The 20,586-nt window shown below is 61.1% G+C and overlaps 3 protein-coding genes and 1 long non-coding RNA gene across 5 annotated transcripts; 2 read left to right on the top strand and 2 right to left on the bottom strand.

Annotated features, from left to right (window-relative positions):
- The first annotated feature begins 913 nt into the window (after positions 1-913).
- TGOLN2 (trans-golgi network protein 2) lies at positions 914-6,720 on the top strand. Of its 2 annotated transcripts, XR_014619165.1 has the most exons (5): positions 914-994; positions 1,253-2,499; positions 3,264-3,347; positions 3,581-5,398; positions 5,486-6,720. XR_014619165.1 is itself a non-coding variant. In XM_084302448.1 (4 exons), exons 1-4 carry the CDS (start codon positions 946-948, stop codon positions 3,584-3,586), a joined length of 1,386 nt encoding a protein of 461 aa, XP_084158574.1. In that variant the 5' UTR covers positions 914-945; the 3' UTR covers positions 3,587-6,720. The 2 variants fall into 2 exon arrangements, 1 of the variants encoding a protein (XP_084158574.1); XM_084302448.1 differs by having other exon boundaries at positions 3,581-6,720.
- A 2,051-nt stretch (positions 6,721-8,771) lies between these two features.
- On the bottom strand, positions 8,772-11,855 carry LOC311219263 (caspase-3-like; the record flags this gene model as incomplete). Its single annotated transcript, XM_084302344.1, has 6 exons — positions 8,772-9,088; positions 9,163-9,292; positions 10,579-10,751; positions 11,023-11,337; positions 11,391-11,458; positions 11,665-11,855. The coding sequence occupies 6 exons, from the start codon at positions 11,853-11,855 to the stop codon at positions 8,772-8,774; spliced, it is 1,194 nt and encodes a 397-aa protein (XP_084158470.1).
- Positions 11,856-13,029: 1,174 nt separating this feature from the next.
- On the bottom strand, positions 13,030-19,038 carry RETSAT (retinol saturase; the record flags this gene model as incomplete). The annotated part of the gene is made up of 11 exons (XM_084302343.1): positions 13,030-13,274; positions 13,553-13,712; positions 13,974-14,140; positions 14,490-14,599; positions 14,782-14,920; positions 15,586-15,705; positions 15,810-16,007; positions 16,606-16,807; positions 17,244-17,485; positions 18,116-18,298; positions 18,852-19,038. 11 exons carry the CDS (start codon positions 19,036-19,038, stop codon positions 13,123-13,125), a joined length of 1,860 nt encoding a protein of 619 aa, XP_084158469.1. The 3' UTR covers positions 13,030-13,122.
- A 337-nt stretch (positions 19,039-19,375) lies between these two features.
- LOC311219133 lies at positions 19,376-20,514 on the top strand. The gene is made up of 3 exons (XR_014619150.1): positions 19,376-19,431; positions 20,223-20,291; positions 20,369-20,514. It is a non-coding gene; the product is annotated as an uncharacterized lncRNA (long non-coding RNA).
- The last annotated feature ends 72 nt before the right edge of the window (positions 20,515-20,586 follow it).

Here is a 20,586-nt window from a genome sequence, read left to right as displayed (position 1 = left end):
GCTGAGGGGAAGGCAGCTGGGATTTGGGCTTGTAAATCGGACTGCGGAGCCCTGCGGGCACAGCTCGCGCCTGGAGGCCCGGCACCACAGTCATGGTGTGGGGAGGGAAGGGAAAGCTGGGGGAAAGCCTCACGAAGAACGCCGCGACCCCTGCCCAATTCCCCTCGCCGAGGGACAGCTGAGCTCGCCGGGTAGCAGTAAGGAACACACAGAAGACCCAAGAAGGTTTGGAACTCTTTATTTTACCAGAATCCCCCCAAAAAGCCCCAAAATATCAGCGCGCAGCAGGAGACAACCCGGAGCGCCCCGGGATGGCCGAGGCAACACGGGACTGGAAGGTGGTGGGCAACGGCGGCAGCAGGACCATGGCACTGAGGGCTGGCGGCACCGAGGGGCTCAGCCGCGGAACCGTCCCTGATTTTGGGGCAATATCCTCGGAAATGAGGAGTGCCTGGAGGGGGGCGCAGCGAGCAGGAGAAATACTGAAATGGAGGAGGGAGGCGCAGCACAATGTGACTGCCATTCCCCGGGAGCTGCACGGGGCCCGGGAGCGACCCCAAAACCGGTGGGAACCGGCCCCAAAACCGGCTGCTTTGGCCCCAAAACGCCGCTTCCGGCCCGGGCTGCGGCCCGCAGGCTGATAAGCCCCGCCCACTCCGACCGAGCCACGCCCCCACCACGCAAAGCCACGCCCACAGTTCCCTATCCAACAAGTCACGCCCACCGTAGCGATAGCCACACCCCTTACCGTTAGCCCCGCCCATAAGATCTGCCCATCTCCTCGCCAAGCCCCGCCCCTCTTCACACCAAGCCCCGCCCCTCCCAGCGCGCTGTTCTTGGCGCCCCTTCCCGCCTTCCCCCCCCTCCTCTCGCGAGATCTCCTCCCGGAAGCGGCGCCGCCTGGCCGGAAGCGGAAGCGGGCCGGGAGATCAGAGCGGGGCTGCCATGGCGCTGCGGCTGCTGCTGCTGCTGCTGCTCGGCGCCGGGGCCGGGGGTGAGCGGGGGCGGCCGGGGCCGGGCCGGGAGGCTCGAGGGGGGTCCTGTGGGGTCCTGTGAGGGGCTGGGTCCCGCTGGGGTACGTGCAGGCTCTCGGCTTTCCGCCCCGCGGGGGGCTGCGGACGGGGTCTCTGTTGCGCCCGGCCCGGGTTGGGCCCTTGGGGCCGCTCCGCTCCGTCCCCCGGGCCGGGGCTGCCTCACGGGCGGGCTTTGCGGTGGCTGCGGGCGCTGACGGCGGGCTGTGTGCTTGTTGCAGGTGTGTGGAGGGGCGTGGAGCTCCCCGGGACCCGCAGCACCTCCGCGCTCGCTGAGGGATCGCTGCCCCGTGCCCCTCAGCGGTCCGGCGGGAACCCAGCGTGGGGGGAGAGCTTCGAGTCGTTGGCAGCGCACGGCAGGAAGGTAAAACGGAATCAGGGCACGGGAAACGGGGATCAGAGCAATCCCCCGAGTGACGGAGACAACGGGGGGTCAGAGAACAGCAGCACCAAGCACCAGGACGGCAGCAGCCCCAGTGACCAAGATCACGAACAGCATGGCAACAACGCTGGTGGGCAAACCCAGAGCGATGTCAACAGAAATACTATGAAGGACAAAGATAAAAAAGAAGACGAAAACCAGAAAAATGGTGACAGCAACACCGAGAAAGAGAAGGAAACCCAGACAGGTGGTGGCAGTGACGGTAATGGCAGCAAGGGGGAAAAAAACAGCACTGAGCAGGGCAACAACAGGCAGGAAAGCAACGACCAACAGCCCGACAGCAACGGGCAGGGAAACAACAACAACCAACAGCCAGACAGCAACAAGCAGGGAAACAACGAGGACGACAAGCAGCAGCATGACACCAACAGGCAGGGAAACAACAACGAGCAGCAGCATGACAGCAACAGCCAGGGAAACAACAACGATGACCAACAGCAAGACAGCAACAGGCAGGGAAACAGTGATGGGCAGCAAAATGGTGACCACCAGGAAGACAGAAACAAGCAGCAAAATGATGAGCAGAAAAAGAAGGACCACGAGCAAGACAGCAGCAGGCAGGAAAATGACCAGCAGCAAGGCAACAACGAGCAGGAAAACAGCAAAAATGGGCAAGACAGCAGCAGGCAGCAAAATGGTAACCCCCAGGAAGAGAGCAAGATGAGGGAAAATGGAGGCCAGCAGCACACCAACGGGCAGGAAAGCAGCGACACCAGCAAGCAAGGCGCCGGCCAGAGCAGCACCAACAAGCAAGGCAGCAGCCAGGGCGCTCAGACGGACTCGCAGAGAGAGAAAAACCCCTCGACACAGTCTGACAATGAAGGCTCTCCAGACAGCGGGGAGCTCCAAGAGGAGGAGGATGGGGATAGGAACGGCAACGGGGGCTCCTCGGTTAGTAAGGAGAGGGAGAAGAGCAACCCTGCTGCTCCCAGGGAGCAGTCGGAGAACAGCCACTTCTTTGCCTATCTGGTGACCACGGCCATCGTCGTCGCTGCCCTGTATGTCGCCTACCACAACAAGCGCAAGGTGAGTGGCTCTGCTCCTTGCCCAGACCGCACCTGCTGGGCTGGGAGCTTCCTGCCAGACTGTCTGGGACGTGCTCGGCTGCAGCCCTTTCCCCTCTGCTGCTCTGGTTTGGTTTTTGTCTTTGGTTTCCTGCCGAAGCCTCCCCTTTTGCTGAGTGGTGTGGGTTAGCGCTGATCTGAGCCCCGGTGTCGGCCGCTGTGGGATGAGCAGAGGGGTGTTGGGGCGTGTTTCGGGGATGAATTTGGGTGTTGTGACAAGGAGGGTGGGTCTCCATGGAAATCGGGTGGCCCCAGCTCTGGCAGTTATTTTGAGCTCCGAGAAATGGAGCTGGGAGAGGAGGAAAGGAAACGACGTGTGAAGTTACCCCGTGCTTCTCACTGACGAGGAGTTTTCTGTAGCAGGTTGCAAAAGACTTTTCTTTAAATAGCAGCACACAGAGGGCCGCAGCTCAGAGCACAGAGCTGTTGTCGGCTGCTTTTTCCCTCCTGCAGAGCTATTTTTGAGGTGGGGAAAAGGAGAACAGCTTCTTACTTTTTTCTGCACGTTAGGCAGACCTCCTCGTTGCCTGCTTTCAATCTTAGCTGCTTCTAAATTATGACACTTGTTTATTTCGAGTGCTTTTTCAAATGACGTGGTCTGTAGAAGGAGGCAAGTGGAGCTTGTCTTCGACTCAGCAGAAGTTTGGCTCTGTTTGAAGTGAGAAAAAATGTCTGTGGCTGTTACTGACCTGCCCCCGTTGTCCCTGCCTCTCTCTCTCTCCAAAGATCATTGCTTTTGCTCTGGAAGGGAAAAGATCGAAAAGCGGTCGACGGCCCAAATCTGGCGATTACCAGAGACTGGATCAAAAGGTAAGGGCCGCTTGGTTTGCCAGCCCAAACCTCCCCATTTCACCTCAGCAACATTTGGGGAAGTTGTTTCCCCTGCCAGGAATTTCCCGACTTGCCCCCGGGGCGCAGTCGGGTGGCCGGGCAGTTGGAAAGGGCTCGGCTTTTGTTTGAAAGTTCCTCAGAGAGGCTCGGCCCTCTGAAGCCCTGCTGCTCCATCAGGGTCATTGCTTAAACCTCTCCTTTTGCCTTTCCAGATCTAGATTCCTCCTCAGGTATTGAATGGAACAAGGATGCCCGGCGATGGAATCCTGGGACCCCACCGACTGCCCTGCTGTAGCGCTCTGAATCGTAGCTTTGCTGTCGTCTTTGGACTTCAGAGGACAGGAAGGAGAAATGCTTCTAGTTCTGCACCTGCACCTTGGTAACGTTAAACTTCTCACTTCCCTAAAATGCGTTTCTCAGCTGCCTGAAGGTGAGCTGCTTTTCTGCCTGGGCGGCCAGCCTCTAGTCTGTGGCCCGCGAAAAGCCAGCTCCCGGCACCTGGCAGAACTCCTGCGTCCAAATGAAGTGGAATTGGCCATCTACTGTACCTACGTCTGCTCTTGAAAAAAAGTCTGCCTGCGAAATGAGCCATGTGGTTGTCTCCTCTGAGTCATAGAGCTGCCTTCGGAACCAGCACAGAGATCTCTTCCTCTGTCCTTTCTATTTGGATGCTCAGGTTCGGAGCGAGGCTGATTGCACTAGCTTGGAAATTATCCGCCAAGGACCCTGATCTGATTTTCCTGCTTTCTTTCTCTCTGTGATGAGGACAATGTCAGTCTGACACCTAGGTTCTCCCTGTAATGCGCATCTTGGGAGGTGCCGGGGCTGTCCCTGGCCCTTTGGCTGTAGCTTAAACTTCCTCCACAGGGGTCGTTCCCTCGCAGTCCCCGCAGCTGGGGTGCTTGCACTGATGACATTCAGCTGGATGCTGTGAAGGGGCCGCTCAGGCTTACAGAGCCCTGTGCCTAATCGCTGCAGTGAAGTTATGGCAGGCTTGAGAGGCTGATTTCCTCCCTGCTGTAGAATGTTGTTGGGTGGTAACGCGGAGTGTGCGGTAATCCGGCCGCGTTTGGGATGAGAGAAACCTCAGCCCTTCAGCCCCCTCCCTCAGAAACGCGGCGCTGAGGCCCGTGAGTGTTCAACGCTCTTCTCTGCGGCGCTGAGCGAGCCTCCGTGTGGATCCCAAGTCCTTGGGTCAGTTCCTGCTGAAGAAATGTGGCTCACTGAGGGGTGAGGAAGCTGCCGATGCTGGGACTGCGCATCCGTGGGCGCCTCGTGGCTCGCAGCACCACCTCCGAAGCCGTCGCAGCCCGCGGCGGGGCGCGCTGCCTCCGCGTGGCTCCTGCGTGGAGGCATCTCCTGAGCCAGGTGCCCTGCCCTTGGGAGGGATCGTGGCTGCTCACGCACCTCTGCCAGCCCCTGCTGTGAGAGGTTTTGTGTCGCTGAATGTACACACGGCCAGCTGCTTGGCACTGATTGCCTCGGTATCACTGTGGAGCACTTAAACCAGGGCCGGGGACGTACCGGTTGTATTTCAGGCTGCAAAACGTGTTGATTGCTGAGTTAGAGCTGTGACGCTCTTCTTATTTTGGTAGCTCTACTCCAAAGATGTTTGTTTGAGACAGGGCATTTTGGGAGACCGCGCGAAGTGCCTGCCCAGCTTGTTATTTTGTGCTTTTTTCCCCGGTGTGGGCAGGAAAAAGAACGGCATGACGCATCCAGAGCTCTTCACACGGGTAAGCTTCCACGCCCGAAGCTCTTGCCGACCGTAGGTGAGTCATCCCCTTGCCGGCTGACTGCACGGGAAGAATCCTGTCCCCATTTCAGCTGCCAAGCTCGGGGGCTGATTTCCCTTCCGCTGGCCACAGGAGCGCCTCGTGGTGCGAGACCTGCCCTCCTGCAGCCTCCTGAGGTTGCGGACGATTGGTGATCTGCCTGCGGTCGCCAAAGATAGTCACGCTGACAGGGGCCCAGTTTCCTTGCCTGGAGATGAAAGCTGCAGCTGTATTCTGTTGTGATTCATTCCTCTTGTAAGAGGGGATCTGAGGGCTGTGTGCACAGCTTGACCCACTTAAGAGAAAAATATTTTTTTTTCTTTTTTTCTTTTTTTTTCCTAGCTGTCGGCACAAAGGGCGAGTGGGAGAAGGTACCTCTTGACTTTAAATAGCTCCCAAGGTTTTTGTAGTAAACTTCTGATGCTAAAAGTACTTCTAGAGGCTATTTTGGTGAGCGGGAGTTTGAGGTGGGGGGAAGAGAAAGGAAAACAAGTCTGGGAACATAACCCTGGAGGGAAATGCTCTGTCTGGGAGGGGGGGGAGCTCGCGCAACAAGGCGTCACTGTTTCTGATGACTGCAAAGTCAGGCGCGCTGTCGGGTGGCTGGTATATGGACAGGCTGCGGGGTGGGAGCTGGGGGCTGCTGTCTGCTGCCAGTGGGGGGAAACTGTCTGCTAAGACGTGAAATACCACGTGCATCTGAGCTGCTCCTTCCTGAAGTCTTAGAGTTTGTGCTGTGCTCCTGCTTTGTCCTGTTTTTTTTTTTTTTTTTTTTTTTTTTTTTTTTTTTTTAAAAAAAAACATTGAAGAATAGTTTACAAAGGCTTTTTTACAACCTGCTTGCTTTTATATCCCACGAGCTTTTTCAGATGTCTTTCAGTCCTCTCTCACTCCAAGTTCTGGTGGAAATCCCACCCCTGTTGAGAGCGCTGGGCTGTTGATAGCAAGCTGAAGCTTCTGATAGCAGGACCTCAAGCGTCCGGATCGGTGTTCCACTGTCAGGTTGTGCCGAGCAGAGCAGCACGAGCTTTTTACCAGGTTGCTGAGATCAAACCTCACGTCTCTGCCGGAGCTGTCACCTCGCTTGGTGGCTCCAGCAAAGCAGGAAGGCGCCGAGAGGCTGAGCCAGCACTGAGGGCAGGAGCCTCGGCCGGCAGAGCTCGCGTGGCAGTGGGGGGCTCGCAGCTCAGCCTCCTCCTACCCAGCAGCTCCCAGGTGCCCTGCTCCTGGCAGCAGCCTCCGTAACCCAACGGCGTGAAACCTCTGGGAATGACTTCTGTTGATTTCTGTTTTGTTTAATTTTAAAATGGGATTTGAGTTTATGCAATGTGTTTCAAACTGGTCAAGGTGCGTGAAACCTTTTCCCTTTGGACACACGACGTTTTCGAATGGATGGTATCTGTCGGTACGTAATTTTTGCCAAATGTTCCTGTTAGGCCAGCTGCCTTGCCAGGTTGAATCAGCAAATGGTTTGTTTTCTGCTGCAGTGCAACGCACCTTGCTTTGAAGGATCAGAATTTTTATATTTCTTTGTACTTTTTTCTGTGTGGTAAAGTCAATAAATGATTTCAGAAATACGCTGTTTTCACCTCTGATTTTTTTGGTGCTTGTGTTATTTGCCTGATCTTTGAAACCTGGCAGCGACGGTGCAGGTTAGTTCCTCCTTTTGAAAAAAAAGCTGTAGAAAACCCACAAAGTCTTTGAGCTGTGATTTATGTTCTGGGCTTTGTGGGGGAGCCTCGATTTGCACAGGTAAACTCAGACAGCGTGTCACCAAGCACCCTGCAGCCGGAACGAGCCGAGACAGCCTTCAGCTGCCGGCCTGGGTGAGAAGTTTCCAGACGGTTTCACGATCGGCTTCGCGATCAGCAGGCACTTCCCTGCCCGTGACTTGGTTCCCTCTGCAGGCTGTGGGGTTAGCGAGGAGCTGAGGCTGCAGTAGCGATGCTTTCAGATTTGTCCTGCTGCATTCCCTCCTTCTCCCACAGGGAGGCTCCCTGAGCAGGACCCAGCACAGCAGCTGAAACTGGAATGGACTGGGACAGACTGGGAAAGAGGGAGCCCATGGGAGGAGGGCCAGGCTGTGCGGGGTGCTGCTGGTGACCAGCCTGGAACGGGGAGGATGAAGCTGCCACCGGCCTGAGCTGCCGATGTTGTGGGCACCTCTGAGTAGTGCCTGCAGCTGCTTCCTGCAGCACACGGAAGAAACTTTCCCCTTTCTTCCACTTTTTTCTCTGAAAGGTGAAAATCCGCCCTGCTACGCTCACCTCCGGCTCGGCTGACCCCGCGGTGTGTGCAAGGGACAGGCTGGAGGAAAAGGGAGGGCTGCTTTTTTTTGCCTTTTTTTCGCCCCAGTTGACCACATCTCTGAGAGAATTAAAAGAAAAGGGTGAAAGCAGGAAATTAAAATAAAAATTCTGTTTGGTTGCATGGTGGGCTGTCAGGTGGAGTGCCCTCCTGAGCCTTACTAGGAGGAGATCAGTGCTGGGTGTCCTCAGGGTGATGTCCCAAAGAAATAAGGATTATGCTCCTCTAACAACTCCTCAACCCCCTCGCCCAGTTCCAGCCTGATCTGGGGTTGCCATAAGGGCCTCAAAACTATTTTGTTCCTACAGGTAGAGGGAAGCAGCGACCCAGCAGGTCCCTTGACGTGAGGCGGTGATGTGGGGACCCAGGTGAGTGCTGAGCGTGGGGCTACGTCGGGGCAGCAGCACCGCACGCCCATGGAGGTCTCAAAGTCCAGGAGAGGGCAAAACACTCAGCGAAACACAAATTATCTGCGAGCTGGGCAGGGCTCTGTTTACTGGAGCCCAGTTATGCGGGGCTAAGCTGAGAAATACCGATACAGCCAGGTTTTCTGTGAGAGGCCCTCGGGTGGAGGCGGCACGGAGTTAATGAGTTAATGTGTGAGCACAAACCTGCTCAGCCCTGGGGCGCGGGCGGGGGCATCCCCTGCCTGCTGCAGAGCCTCAGACACCCCGGGGCATGCAGGAGGAGCAGGCTGAGCAAACACCTCGGTCCCATGGGGGTCCCAGCCCACCTTGTGGGCATCCCGTGGAACAGGAGGCTTGCAAAGAGCCAGTTCTTGCTTGTGAACCGAGCCCTGCTTTGAGCAAAGCTCCCAAAACCACACCCTGACCCTCATCCCAAGTTAACCCACCAGCCTGCAAGCCCCACTGAGCACCCTCCTCATTTTTTAAAGCCTTAAACAAGAAGCAGCCTTATGAACAAACAGCTCGAGCCGGGGGTGATCTTTACACCACAGCAGCAGTGTTTTCATTGTGGGTAGGGCAGGTAAACATCAGCTTTTCCTCTGTAAGGAAAAGGCCCAGGTCCCATGGCCTGTGCAGGTTCACTGAGATAAGATTGCGTTCATGATGCTGGAGCTGTTCCATGGAAGAGGATCGGGGGCTGAGCGGGTCCGAGAGCCCTGCTGGAGTCCTCTGGGGCTCGGGGCTGCCGTCACAGGCTTCATTCGGGCAGCCCTGCTCTCAGACCAACATGGGAAGGATCTGCCCCAGATCTTCCTGGTGCTGCTCCCCCAGGCAGTTCTGGCACACCCCAGGTCACCTTCTCGGAGGGGTTTTCTGCTGGTTTTCCCACAACTTCTCCTTTTTTCCCCACCCCACTACATAGCCTGGGACTTCTTGCAGCCAGGCTGCCGCTCTTCCTCCTCCGGCCCTCCCTGCAGAGCAGGGCTGGGAAGGAGCCGGCGGCTCTCAGACATGGCCGAGAAGGGGAAGACCTCCCGCGGCAGGTTGGTGACGAAGCAGGGCATCTGCTTGCAGCCCTCGAAGGTGCCCCGGGCCTGGAAGCGAAGGGCCACGTCCCCGTTGAGCCGGGTGGCCAGGCGGCTGAGGGCCAGGCCCCGCTCCTCCCCGTCCAGCGCCCTGAGCAGCGCCTGCAGGAAGCTGGATCCCGAGGGGTTCAGGAAGGCTCCGTAACCTGCAGAGGAAGGGGAGATGCGTTGGACCCGGCCACGTTTCCTCCAGATTTTGGCTCACGAAGCATTTCCTTACCTGGACTGCAGGCGAACATGACAGCGGTGTTGGGAGGGATGCGGAGGTACTCCGAGAAGCTGCACGGCTCCGGCTGCCCACTGTCAGTCTCCAAAAACACCCCCTGGTCCAGCGCGCCCCCCCGGCAGGCCTGCGGGCAGAGCCACGGCTGTTGGCTTCCCCTGCTCTGCCCCCAGAGACCTCCTGGGGTATTTGGGGGCCCCCTCTGGACCTGCAGCACCCCCAGGAGAAGCCTGCACCCCATCCGCTCCCCAGGCCCCACGTAGCTCCTCTCCAGGCTCTTCCCTTCCTGTCCATCCAGCCCCAAGCTCAGCTTTTCTGAGCCACCCTTCCCCACAAGCTGTGCTGCCTCCTCCCTTCCCTACGTGAGCCTGGTTCCCTTTGGGGCTCCAGGAATACACCTGGAGCCCCCCAAGTCTGCTCGGAAAGCACCAGCAGACTCCCCCTGGAGTGCAACGTTTTGTGTGTGGTTGCTGGTTCCATGTGGTTCTCGTTGCTTTCTTCCAGGGATGGGATTTTGGGAAGGCTGGAGGAGGACCAGCACTGCTGAGCCCACCCTGAGGACCCATCACAGCCCCTTGTGCAACAAAACCCCAGCGGTAAATCCTCGCTTGGCCCCCGGAGCTGCCCACAAATGAGCTGCACTGAACGAGAGGTGGGTGAAGGCCACCAGGAGTTGCAGTGGTGCCAAGGGGACCAGCACGGCCCTGTGGTGTTAGCCTGAAGGGAGGACAGCCCTCGGGGTGAGGTGTCAGCATGGGCACACACCGGTCCCTGGTTTTGCTGGCTTGGCTGTTGGAGACGTCCTCGGTCGTCACCATGCCCTGCACGGTGGCTGAGCCCTTTGTTCAGAAGGAAGCGAGTGACGTGAGCAATCTAGACTTGCTTTCAGGTGAAGATTTCTGCGTATTTGCATATTTGAGCAGCAGAGCTGGTATCACTCGAGGTTGCAGGTTGCCAGACTGTGTGTTTGCTCAGGGAGCTAGCCTAATCCTCCCTGAGCCGATCGGGTACAGCTCCCAGCGCTGTCCTGCCAGGACGCTCTCCCATTCCCCAGGGGACCAGGTTTGGGGATTTTCCTCCGCACCGCCAAGCCCCTTCTGGGCTTCTCAGAGCCCCACTGCAGGAGGGGGGCACGGTGATAAAATCTGAAGGCAACTCTTACTGATTTATCCACACCCTGGTGGCGTCTGGGGGGGATAGTGCAGTGAACAGGGAGACCCCAAAATCAGCATGAAAAACAGAGGGGCGGTGGGTTGTGTGGGGGGAAAGGGGGTGAAGAAGAGACCGAGCTCACACAGGGGTAGCAAAGTCCACAGTTAAACCAACCACACACTGACAGCTTGTGCTTGCGCCAGTCTAACTCTGCAGAAACTTAGCCAAAAGGGATCGAGTTATCACCAGCAGCTGCGTTACCTGGATAAAGAAGACTTTAGGTCTTTCGGCGAGCACCGGGCAATTCTGCGGTGACAAAATTCGGAAGATCCGGGTCAGCTGAAGCGGCTTGCAGTCAGAGCCGAATACGGCCCCCTCCTCCCCGTGGCTGGAGATGATGCTCACAAAGAATTCCCCGTGCTCGCGGCTGCACTCTGCGGGGGCACAGCCGAACCTCAGACCCACCAGCCGTGGCCCAATTTGGGGCCGCAGTGTGCTGGGGACTCCCTGCCTATCCAAATCTGAGCCCCCATGGTGGGGTGACCCTAAAGGGCCTGGGTCTGGCTCTGGGGAGAGTCCCCAGCTGCCGCTGAGTGCCGACTCGGGCTGTCACAGGGTGCTCAGACCAAGCTGGGCAGAGGCAGAGGTGGGAATTGGGAGCTGGCTGGGCTCTGGGGAGCGTGACGGTGCCGCAGGGGCGCGTACCTTGCTGGTAAAGGTCTTCCATCTCTTTGGCCGTGCTGTTGTGCATCAGCTTCACCTTGTAGTTGAGCTCTGAGAGTGCCTTCGAAAGCTTCTCCGCTTCCCTCTTGGCTCCCCTCCGGGCCCCGAGCACCACATCGCCGGCACTGCTGCAGAAATCGGTGTTGACGATGATGAGAGCCCGGCTCTGCCTGGCCTGCGCCGTGCTGGGGCATCTCCTCGGGAGCATTGGTGGCCTCTGAACCCCCACGGCCCCAACGGGGAGCTTGGGCTGGAGGCTGAGCCCCGAATGCTCCTTCGATTCAACGTCAGCATGGGCTGAAGGAGGAGGGCAAGGCAGGAGCAGCGCCCTGTCACCTGCCAGGTGTCACCTGGGCGTGAGTCACTGGGGCAGGAGATGGCCACGGTTTGCCACTGGGCTTGCAGAGCACTGCTCAGCCTGGGGCATGCAGGGAGGGGGAAAAACAAAACAAAACAACAACAACAAAAAAGAGTATTTTGGTCCAAGGGGGTCATTGACAAGGGCAGGGGGATGCTCACCCTCACCTCCCTGCACGGGAAGGGGAAGAGAGGGCTGGAGGGAAATGCCTGTGCTGTGGGAACCCCTCCCCTGCTTTTCCCATGTGGAGTTTGCATCTCCCTCACTCCAGTCCCCCCAAATCCATCTGGTTCCTGCTCCCCAGCAGGCTGCTGGAAAACCGCCCCCTCCGGCTCCCCCGCGGCTCCCAGCAGGACTTTAACTGGGGGCTGAAGTCCACGAAGCCGGGCTGCTCAGCTGGCACGGCTCTGGCCAACCCTGCTGGCACGGGGAGGCATTCGTCAGCTGCACACCACATGCTGGGGGCACCCACTTACGGTGCCCCCTTATTTTATTGTCCCCTTAAGCAGGCCGTGCTGGTGCAGGGCAGCCCCCAGCGACGGGGTTTGCCCCCCTCCTTAGGAGCACAGCTCTCTCCTTCCCCAGCTTGCCCAGGCTGCTGGGAAGCCCTGAGTGCCCACCAGGCTCATTGCTCTCTGCCACCCGGCAATGGGGGGTTTGGAGCGCAGGGATGTTTCTGCTCGGCCCTTTCTGCATCCCCTGGGGGATGCGAGCAGCCCCCTCACGCCACCCTAACCCCAGCCCTGCTGCTCCCACATCACGAGGCACTGAGCACGTCACGAGGCTTTTTTATTTGGTCTCATGTGCTTCCCTTCCCAGCACCGTGGTGGTAGGAGGGGGCTTTGATCGTGTGCCCAAGCTTCTCCCGGCCAGCAGACAGGCCGGGCTTTTTGCTACTTCTAAAGGAGGGGGGATTTGCACCATCGCACGTCTGGTGATGAGCAGCACCCAGGTCTGCAGCATCACCGGACCGAGGGCTGTGGGATCGCAGCGTGCGACACCGCTGCAGCAAGGCACGTCGTGGGATGCCCCATAGGGCTGGTGAGCACCGCGTGCCGTGGCTCCTCGGTAACCTTAAATCCAGCTTGAATCAATCCAACTGGGCATGCAACAACGCCTGCGCTGCTGACCCACTGAACTCCACGGGCAGCAAGTGGCCACGAGGCTGCAGGACGAGGGCTGGAGCCAAGAGCAGGCTCCTTCCCGAGGGAGCCTCGGTGAGCCCCGCGTGCCTTCGTTAACACGCAGCGATGGGGCTTGGCCTGGCCTGGGGCGAATTGCCCTCGCTTCGATGCAGCCATCATCCACCCAGGGACTGACAGCAAGCGGGCCTGACGCTGCCTGGGCAGGTTTGTGCAGGGTGCTGCTGGTGGCAGCTGCTGGGCTCTGCCTCCTGGCGCACCCCATTTTTGGGGAGTGCTGCAACTTTGCCCCTGGCCAACACTGCCCGTGTCAGCTCTTGGTGGCCCCAGTGCTGGGAAAAGGGATTTGCCCTCACAAGGGCAGCCGGGACGGGGTGGTGGTGTGCGTTGTGGTGGAAGGAGTCGTGCTCCAGCTGGACAGGACCCGAGGCAAGCCAGCAACAGCTTCCTCCTGGCCTTCCACCCTTCGGAGCTGCGTGAGAGGAGGATGCGCTACCTATGCCAAAAGCCACCACTGAGCCGTGGTGCAGGGGTGATTTGCCAGGCTGGGAGGGGAAGGGGGCACTGGTGGGACTCCAGGCCTCAATCTCTCTTCTTGTAGTCGTTGGTGGGGGCCTGCGTGTGCTTCCTCAGCCTTAACACGTCCAGGTGGAGGTTGCGGTTCAGGACGGCACTGGCGCAGAAGAGGGCTCCGTGCAGGGCTCCCATAAAGCCACACATGAAGACGTCCTGCCCTGGAAGAGAGCAGGAAGGGGCTTCATCCTGCCCAGCAGTAACAAACCAGCACCGGGCAGGGAGTCCATGTCCCAGAGCTGGGGAACACCCGGCCCTTTCCTCCTGCCCTTGGGGCCGCGTGGTGGCGATGCGCTTCGGCGCGTGCCAGCAGCTCTTGCAGCACCCCACGGCACGGAGGTGGCTCATCCCTTCGTGCCACTGGGGGACTGAAGAGTTTTGTCCTCCCACCCCAATAATTCCCTGAGGACGTCCTCGCCTGAGGACGGGGCTGTGGTACCTGTCAGGTAGAGGTTGGGGACAACCGTCTGTGGCCGCATGGTGGCTATGGCTTCGGCTTGCATGCGGCTGGTGTCGTGGTCGATGCCGTAGATCTCCCCCCGGGGGCTGGCGATGTAGTGCTGGTTGGTGAGGGGCGACCCCCCAGAGATGTACTCGATCTGCAGGGGACAAGGGCAAGGTGCGATGGCAAAGGGGGTCTGGTGCCCCCAGACACGGGGGACGGTCTGGGACGAGGCTCCCTGCAGCCCCTGGGTGGTGTTCGTGGCCAAGTTTGGGCACAGCGTGGTCCCGGAGGACAGCAGCCAGCCCCCCTGCACCACGTGTAGTCAGGAGGCAGCTGAGCAGGCTGGTGCCACCCAGGATCTAGCAGGGACTCAGGAGAGGATCCGGAGGACCCGTGAACCCCTTTATTTCCTCACCTTGTCCTCAATGTTGGGGTAGAGTTTGAAGACAACCTCCATGACGGCGTCCACAAAGGTCTTCTTCAGGTCCTCGTAAGCATCTCCCCGTTTGTTGACCGGCTCGTCCTTCCACTCCTCAAACCACTCGTATTTGGCAAAGGTCACGATGGCCAGCGTGGATTTACCTGCAGCGGGACAAGGCTGGCGTTTGCCCCCCTCTGCCCCCTCGCTGCCACCACTTCACCTCCACCAACCCAGCCCCAAATAATCCCATGAACGTCTGGGACGTGTCCAGGTAGCTGCGGCCCCACGTCCTCGGTGCAGTCACCGAATGCAGCCTCTCCTCCCTTTCCCCTTGTCACAGAGCAAGCTCCTGAACAGACCCCTCCCTGATCAAAACCAACTCGCACCCCCCAATTTGCAAAACCCCGGGGCGTTATTTGGCTGCTTTAGGGGAAACTCCACATCCGCAGCCGGCAAATGAACCTAACTCCAGTGAGAGGTTTCGAGTCGCTGCCCAGCTTCAGCCCTCACCTGGGTGCCTCATCTCCCACGTGGGGTCCTTGGCCGAGGGGCAGGTGACAAAGAGGAAGGGGATGCTCTTGGCAGCCTCATCTCTGGACGCGTTCAGGTACCGCTTCATTCTGCGGAGAGACGCAGGGGTTGGGGCCGGGTTTGTGCAAACCTTGCTGCAAACACCTGCCAGAGCCACATCACCGCGCGGCGAGGATCTGCCGAGAGCACTCCGAGCATTTGCTGAGCTACCACCCAGGAATTTATCTCCTTAACGCCCAGTGAAGCATGGCGGAGACGGAGGCGGACGTACATTTCATCCAGGTTATTTCCTGGGTAGACGAAGTAGTTGGTGGCTTCCAGCCCCAGCTCTTGGCTCGAGCCCGTAAGACCTACGAAAACGCTGAAACCCGCCTCGCCATGCTTCACCATGCCAAGCTGGGACTGGATCTCTGCGATACGGGGGAAAGAAGTGGAAAATTAGTATTTTCCTGGCGGCTCAGCTACAGGGAAGTGGCAGCTTCTCCTTTCCTAGAGGAAGCCCCTCTCAAATCTGCGCTGCTCCCCTTGGTTGTGTCGGCTTGCAAAACTGATGTCCTCCAGTCCCCGAGGGCAGGAGGGCAGCTGGCAGCTGTACAGATGGCAGCAGAGCCGTCGCGTCACATTGGGGAGGTTTTAGGGTAACCTTGGCACGAGCTTTCGTGCAAGAGCCTTGGCACTTTACTTTTAGTGACTCAGCCGTGCTCCCGCTCTGCAAACACTGAACACTTGTTCAATGTCATTGATCAGAAAGCTCCCACCGAGACAGCAGGGAGTTTGGTGGCAGCGCTAAGCTCAACTTGGAGCAGGAGTTTCACCAGATTTCACAAGCTCCTGGGCACTGTGTCGCGTTTTTTGCAGCAAGCAAGCAGCAATGCCAGCTCCAGCAAGCCAATTTGACTTGGTTAAGCCCCTGCAAAGGGATTCGGGCTTGCCGCTGGGTTTTGCTGGTGCCTAGCAAAGAATTACAAAGCTGCTCCCTGATGGGGATGCTGTGGCTGAGAGGGGATTACTGCGCTAATCCCAATCAAACCCAGCTCTCGTCCCACCCCGCGGGGCTGCTCCCGTCGCGTTTTACCAGGCAGAGCCTGCGCCTCCGCCGGCAGGAGCCGTTCGTAGGTGTTAAATAACCCAGCGTCCGAAATGATGGTGGGAGCGAAGATCTTCACCAGTTCCTGCCCCTTCTTGACGGTCACGCCTGGAGGGGAGAGGCGAGGAGGGGAGGAAGGCTCCGGTTAAAGGCACGGGGGGGGGGGAAGCTGTGTCCCCCCCCATCCCGTCCGGCCCCATCCCATCGCTCACCGCAGGCTTTGCCCTGGGAATCCAGCAGGATGCTCTGCACCGGCGCCCTGCCCAGCACGTTGCCCCCGGCCCTCTGGATGATGGGGATGGTGTGAAAGGCGATTTCCCCGGCCCCCCCTTTGGGGTACCAGGCGCCGTGGAGGTAGTGGTTCACCAGGATGCTGTGCATGGAGAAGCTGGCCTTCGAGGGGAGCACGCCTGGAAAAAGGGCAAGTGCAAGGGGCGTTCTCACCGAATGGGGGTTTTCTTGGGTTTGCAGCTTTATCCCAAAGGTTTTAGGATGAGGCAAGCGTTGGCTGGCTGCTGAGAGGAAGAGAAGCGAGGGCCCTACGAGGTGCAGGGAGGGCGAAGGAGCCTGGGGCTGGCAGCTCCGCATCTCCTGCAAGCCTCTGCCAAGCTCCAGCTGCCCCCGGGGAGCTTCGAGGCAGGAGGAAGGTTCAGGGCAGCAGGAAAGTTCAGCACAGCAGCAAGCAGGAGGTTAGCGCAGGACGGCTGCTCCCTCGCGTGCAGGATTCCTGCTGGGAAGCCGAAGGATGCGGAGGAAAAGCCACAGCCCTGGGGACGAAGGTGAGCAGGGGACAGCGGGCAGGGACACGCTGTGACAGCGCTGAGGATGGCACCGAGGGCTCCGGGCGGTCCAGCAGCAGCGACGCGATGCGAAGCCAAGCGCGGGGAGCTGGGATCTGCCCGGCACACATCCAAAAAGCAAAGCAGAGCGGCGTTTTGGGCGGGTTGGTTTTGTTACGAAGGGTCTAACTTCACCCCTGCTGGGTGTCCGAGCCTCGCGGCGCCCTACCATAGGTGGGGAAGATGTAGCTGAGGATGGCGCGGAGCTCGGCGTTGGCGGTGAGGCCGTCGACCACGTCCTTCAGGCTGCGTGAAGCCATCCTGCAGAAGGGGCTGAGCCAGGGCAGCAGCCCCGAGCGGCACAGCAGCCGGGCCAGCGGCAGGGGCAGCAGCTTCAGGATGCCTATGGCTTTCATCCCTCTGATGACGCTCTGCGAGAGAGGGGGGCGGTCGCAGCGCGCCCCCGACCCTCCCCGTGCCAGGGGAGGCCGCCAGGGCTGCCAACAACCAGGGGCTGGGCAGGGAGTGGGTTTTTCTCCTTTCTTTCACTGCTCGCGCCCCGCTCGGAGCACATGCAGGGTGTCCGCAGATGGGTTAAAAGCTCTGTGTGCGACGCAGGGCTTTTGGGGTACAAAATGGAGATTTTGAGGTTTGTCTCCTGAAGCGTTTGGGATGGCGAGGCTCTGCGCCGAGGCAGGTTGTGCAACACCACCGCGCTGTGTGGATGCCAAAAAGCTGTCCCCAGGGCAGCCAAGGGGAAGAATTTCCTTTCCCCTCACATGACCCCAGAGCAAGGAACCGGAGCCAAAAGCTCCAACCACAGCCCCGTGAGCGGAGGGAATGTGACCGAGCCCGTGCCCCCGGTACCTTCGTGAGCTGCTCGAACTTATTGATGGCAGCCGTTTCTCCGGGGAAGCGCTCCCTCAAGCTGTTGAAGTATTCCTTCTCCCCCGTGAGGACGCGGTGCGCCCTGCTGCGCCGGGGCTCCCCCAGCACCACGGCGTCGTAGGCGGCCGGCATGGGCACCCACTCGAGCTGCCCCTCCGTCAGCTGGTCCACGATGAAGCGCGTCATGCTGCCCTCGTACATCTGCCCCACGTAGTGGATCCCTGCAAGAAGCCACGGCGGGGTGTTATTTGGGGTTTATTCTGTGTATTTTGGGGTTTATTCTCCTCACACCACATCCCCTGTGAAGTTCCCGGCTCCTCCGGGCTCAGCAGGGTGCCCACAGCCTCCCGCTGCTGAGGCAGAGCTCACGTTCAAAAGGAAACCCCAAGTGCTCAACGCAGCATTTTTAGGTGTTTTTTCAGGAATTCTGGTACACATTGACATAAACTTCCCCTCCTCGCCACGCTGCTGTCAATAATTAATCCTGGGCACGCTGCGAGATGCACGGAGCTCGACTTTGTCTCGCTGGAAGCAGCGTGCTGCAGGGACCTGCCCGCACAGGGGGTGCCACGGGGATGTGGCTGTCACAGCGACAGGGCATGTCGCGATAGCAGCATCGCGACGGCAGCACCGTGACCATGCCCTCTTTCAGCAGGGGAAATTTTGGGTGAGGGCACATCTACGAGGCGCCACCGCTCATCCCAGCCAAGCGCTGGGTGCGTGCTGGGGATGCCGCTGCGATCCCAATTCCCTGCGTGGGGGCAGCATCCCCGGGTTCCCCCCCGAGGGTTTTGGGTGCTGGGCTGGTTCCCACCCCGTACGAGCATCGCCCTCTCCGTGCCCACACTTACCGGCGTCGAACTCGAAGCCCTTCTCGCTGAAGGTGTGGCAGCAGCCCCCCAGCTTGCCATGCTGCTCCAGCACCAGCACCCGCCGGCCGGCCTTGGCCAGCAGCACGGCCGCCGCCAGGCCCCCGATGCCGCTGCCGATGACGATGGCATCCAGCCCCGCGGGGACTTTGTCTGCCGAGAAAACTGCGGGAGCGGGGTCCTCAGTAGGGGCTCCAGAAATGGCGACGGGGGGTGATGCCGCAGGGATGGGGCACTTGAGGGGGGCAAGGCGTGTCCTGGAGATGGAGGTCCCGGGGGTGGGGGTCCCGGGACATCCTGGGGATGGGGGTCTCCGGGGATGGGGGTTCTGCAGCATCCTGAGCACAGGCACCTGGGGAATGGGGGTCCTGGGGAATGGGGGTCCTGGGGGTCCTGGGACATACTGAGGATGGGGTTCCCAGGGCATCCCGGGGACAGGGTGCCCGGGAGATGAGGGTCCTGGGACATCCCCACGACAGGGGTCCCGGGGTCCTGGGGGATGGGGGATCTGTGACATCCCAGGGCTGGGGGTCCCGGGGGATGGGGGTCCCGGTACACCCCAGGGATGGGGGTCCCGGGGGATGGGGGTCCTGGGACACCCCGGGGACGAGACACCAGGGGGCCGGGGTTCCCGGGACACCCCGGGGCTGTGGGTCCGGGGGTCCGGCCTCATCCCGGGACACCCCGGGGAGCAGGGGGACGGGGCTGCGGCCCCTACCTGCCTTCAGCACCGCCCTCCGGGCAGCCTTGTCGGTGACCAGCGGGGCCGGCGGGCGCCGGGCGTCAGCGGCGAAGGGGTTGGGGCCGCGGGAGCAGCCCCAGCGGAGCAGGGAGAGGAGGAGGAGGAGGAGGAGGAAGAGGAGGAGGAGGACGAGGCCGAAGGCGAGCAGCGCCCACGGCCCCATAGCGCAGCGCCCGACTGCCGCGCGCCCCCGCCGCCGGCGCGCTCCCGGCACGCCACGCCCACTCCCGCCCAAGCCACGCCCTCTCCGCTCAGGCCACGCCCATTCCTTACATAACCCCGCCGCTCCCCACATAACCCCGCCCACTCCTGCCCCGCGCCCCACCCACTCCAGCCCGAGCCCCGCCTCCTCCCGCCAGCGCCCCGCCCACTCCATGCTCACCCCCTCCCCTCCACCCGCGCGCGGTGCATGCCGGGTGTTGTAGTCCCCCGTCCCGCCCCTCCCGCCTCCCTCCCCCCCTTAGCGGACTGCAGTTCCCGGCAGGCAGCGCGGCCGCGCCTGCGCACTGAGCCCCGGCGGAGCTGGCTGTGCCCGGCGGCCCCGCCGCCGCTTCCGGTGGGCGAGGGGTCAGGGGGCGGCGGGGGGCGGTGGGCAGGGGGCTGCCGGGGGGGCGGGGCCACGGTCAGGGGGCGGGGCCACGGGGCTGGGCGGGGCAAGGGGGGCTCGGGGGGACCCCAGGGGGGCATTGGGGGCACTGGGGGGGGCAGTGGGGGGGGCATTGGGGACCTTGGGGACCCCCTTGGGGGTCCATGGGGGGCCTTGGGGGGCCTTGGGGGGCTCCGTGGGGACCCCTGGGGGATCCTTGGGGACCCCTCTGGGGGCTCACGGGGGACCCTCGGGGACGCCCCTCCGTGTGGGACCCCCTTAGGGGGTTAATGGGGACCTGGGGGGGGCCCTTTGGGGACCTGGGCGGGGGGTCATTGGGGACCACCCTGGGGGAACCCCCTTTGGGGTTCATTGGGGACCCTCGGGGACCTCTTTTTGGGGCTTCCTTGGGGGATCCCCTTAGGGGGCTCAGTGGGGACCTTGGGAAGCTCAGTGGGGACCTCGGGGACCCCCTTCAGGACCCCCTTGGGGGGCTCATGGGAACCCTCTTGGGGGGAACCCTTTGGGGGGTCCATTGGGGACCCCTGGGGACCCCCTTTGGGGGCTCAGTGGGAACCTTGGGAGGCTCAGTGGGGACCTCGGGGACCCCCTTGGGGGGCTCATTGGGGACCCCTGGGGGGGCTTACTGGGGATCTATGGGGACACCCTTGGGGGCCCCATTGGGGACCCCTGAGGGGCTCATTGGGGATCTTTGGGGTCCCCCGTGCCCCCCTCTGACCGGCGCCACCTTCCCCCCGCAGGCCATGAGCGCCCCCCCGGCGCCGCCCGAGGAGCCCCCGCTGTCCCCGCCGGCCCCCGGGGTGTCAGGGGTGAGCGGCGGGGGGCTTGGGGGTGGCGGGGGGCTCGGGGCGGCCCCGCTGAGCGCTGCGTCTCTTTCCCGGCTTAGATCGCGGCTCCGACGCAGCCCGGCCTCCTGCAGGCGTTCGGGGGGGGGCCCCGGTAAGCTGCCCCCCACCCTCCCTGCTTCGTCTGCTCCCTTCCCCTGGTGGAAGCCCCCAGGGAGCTGCGGAGCCCCCGGGACCCGGCTTGGGCTCTGCCGGGGGCCGGGGGTCTGCGGTGTGGGGTGCGGGGGGCAGGGAGCCCCCCCCGGCCCTCCCCACTTCT

The sequence above is a fragment of the Netta rufina genome, assembly GCF_964035555.1.
Source record: "Netta rufina genome assembly, chromosome: 27".
NCBI classification, from domain to species: domain Eukaryota; kingdom Metazoa; phylum Chordata; class Aves; order Anseriformes; family Anatidae; genus Netta; species Netta rufina.
Note: the sequence above shows the minus strand (reverse complement) of the source record. Positions and strands in the feature narration are given on the sequence as shown.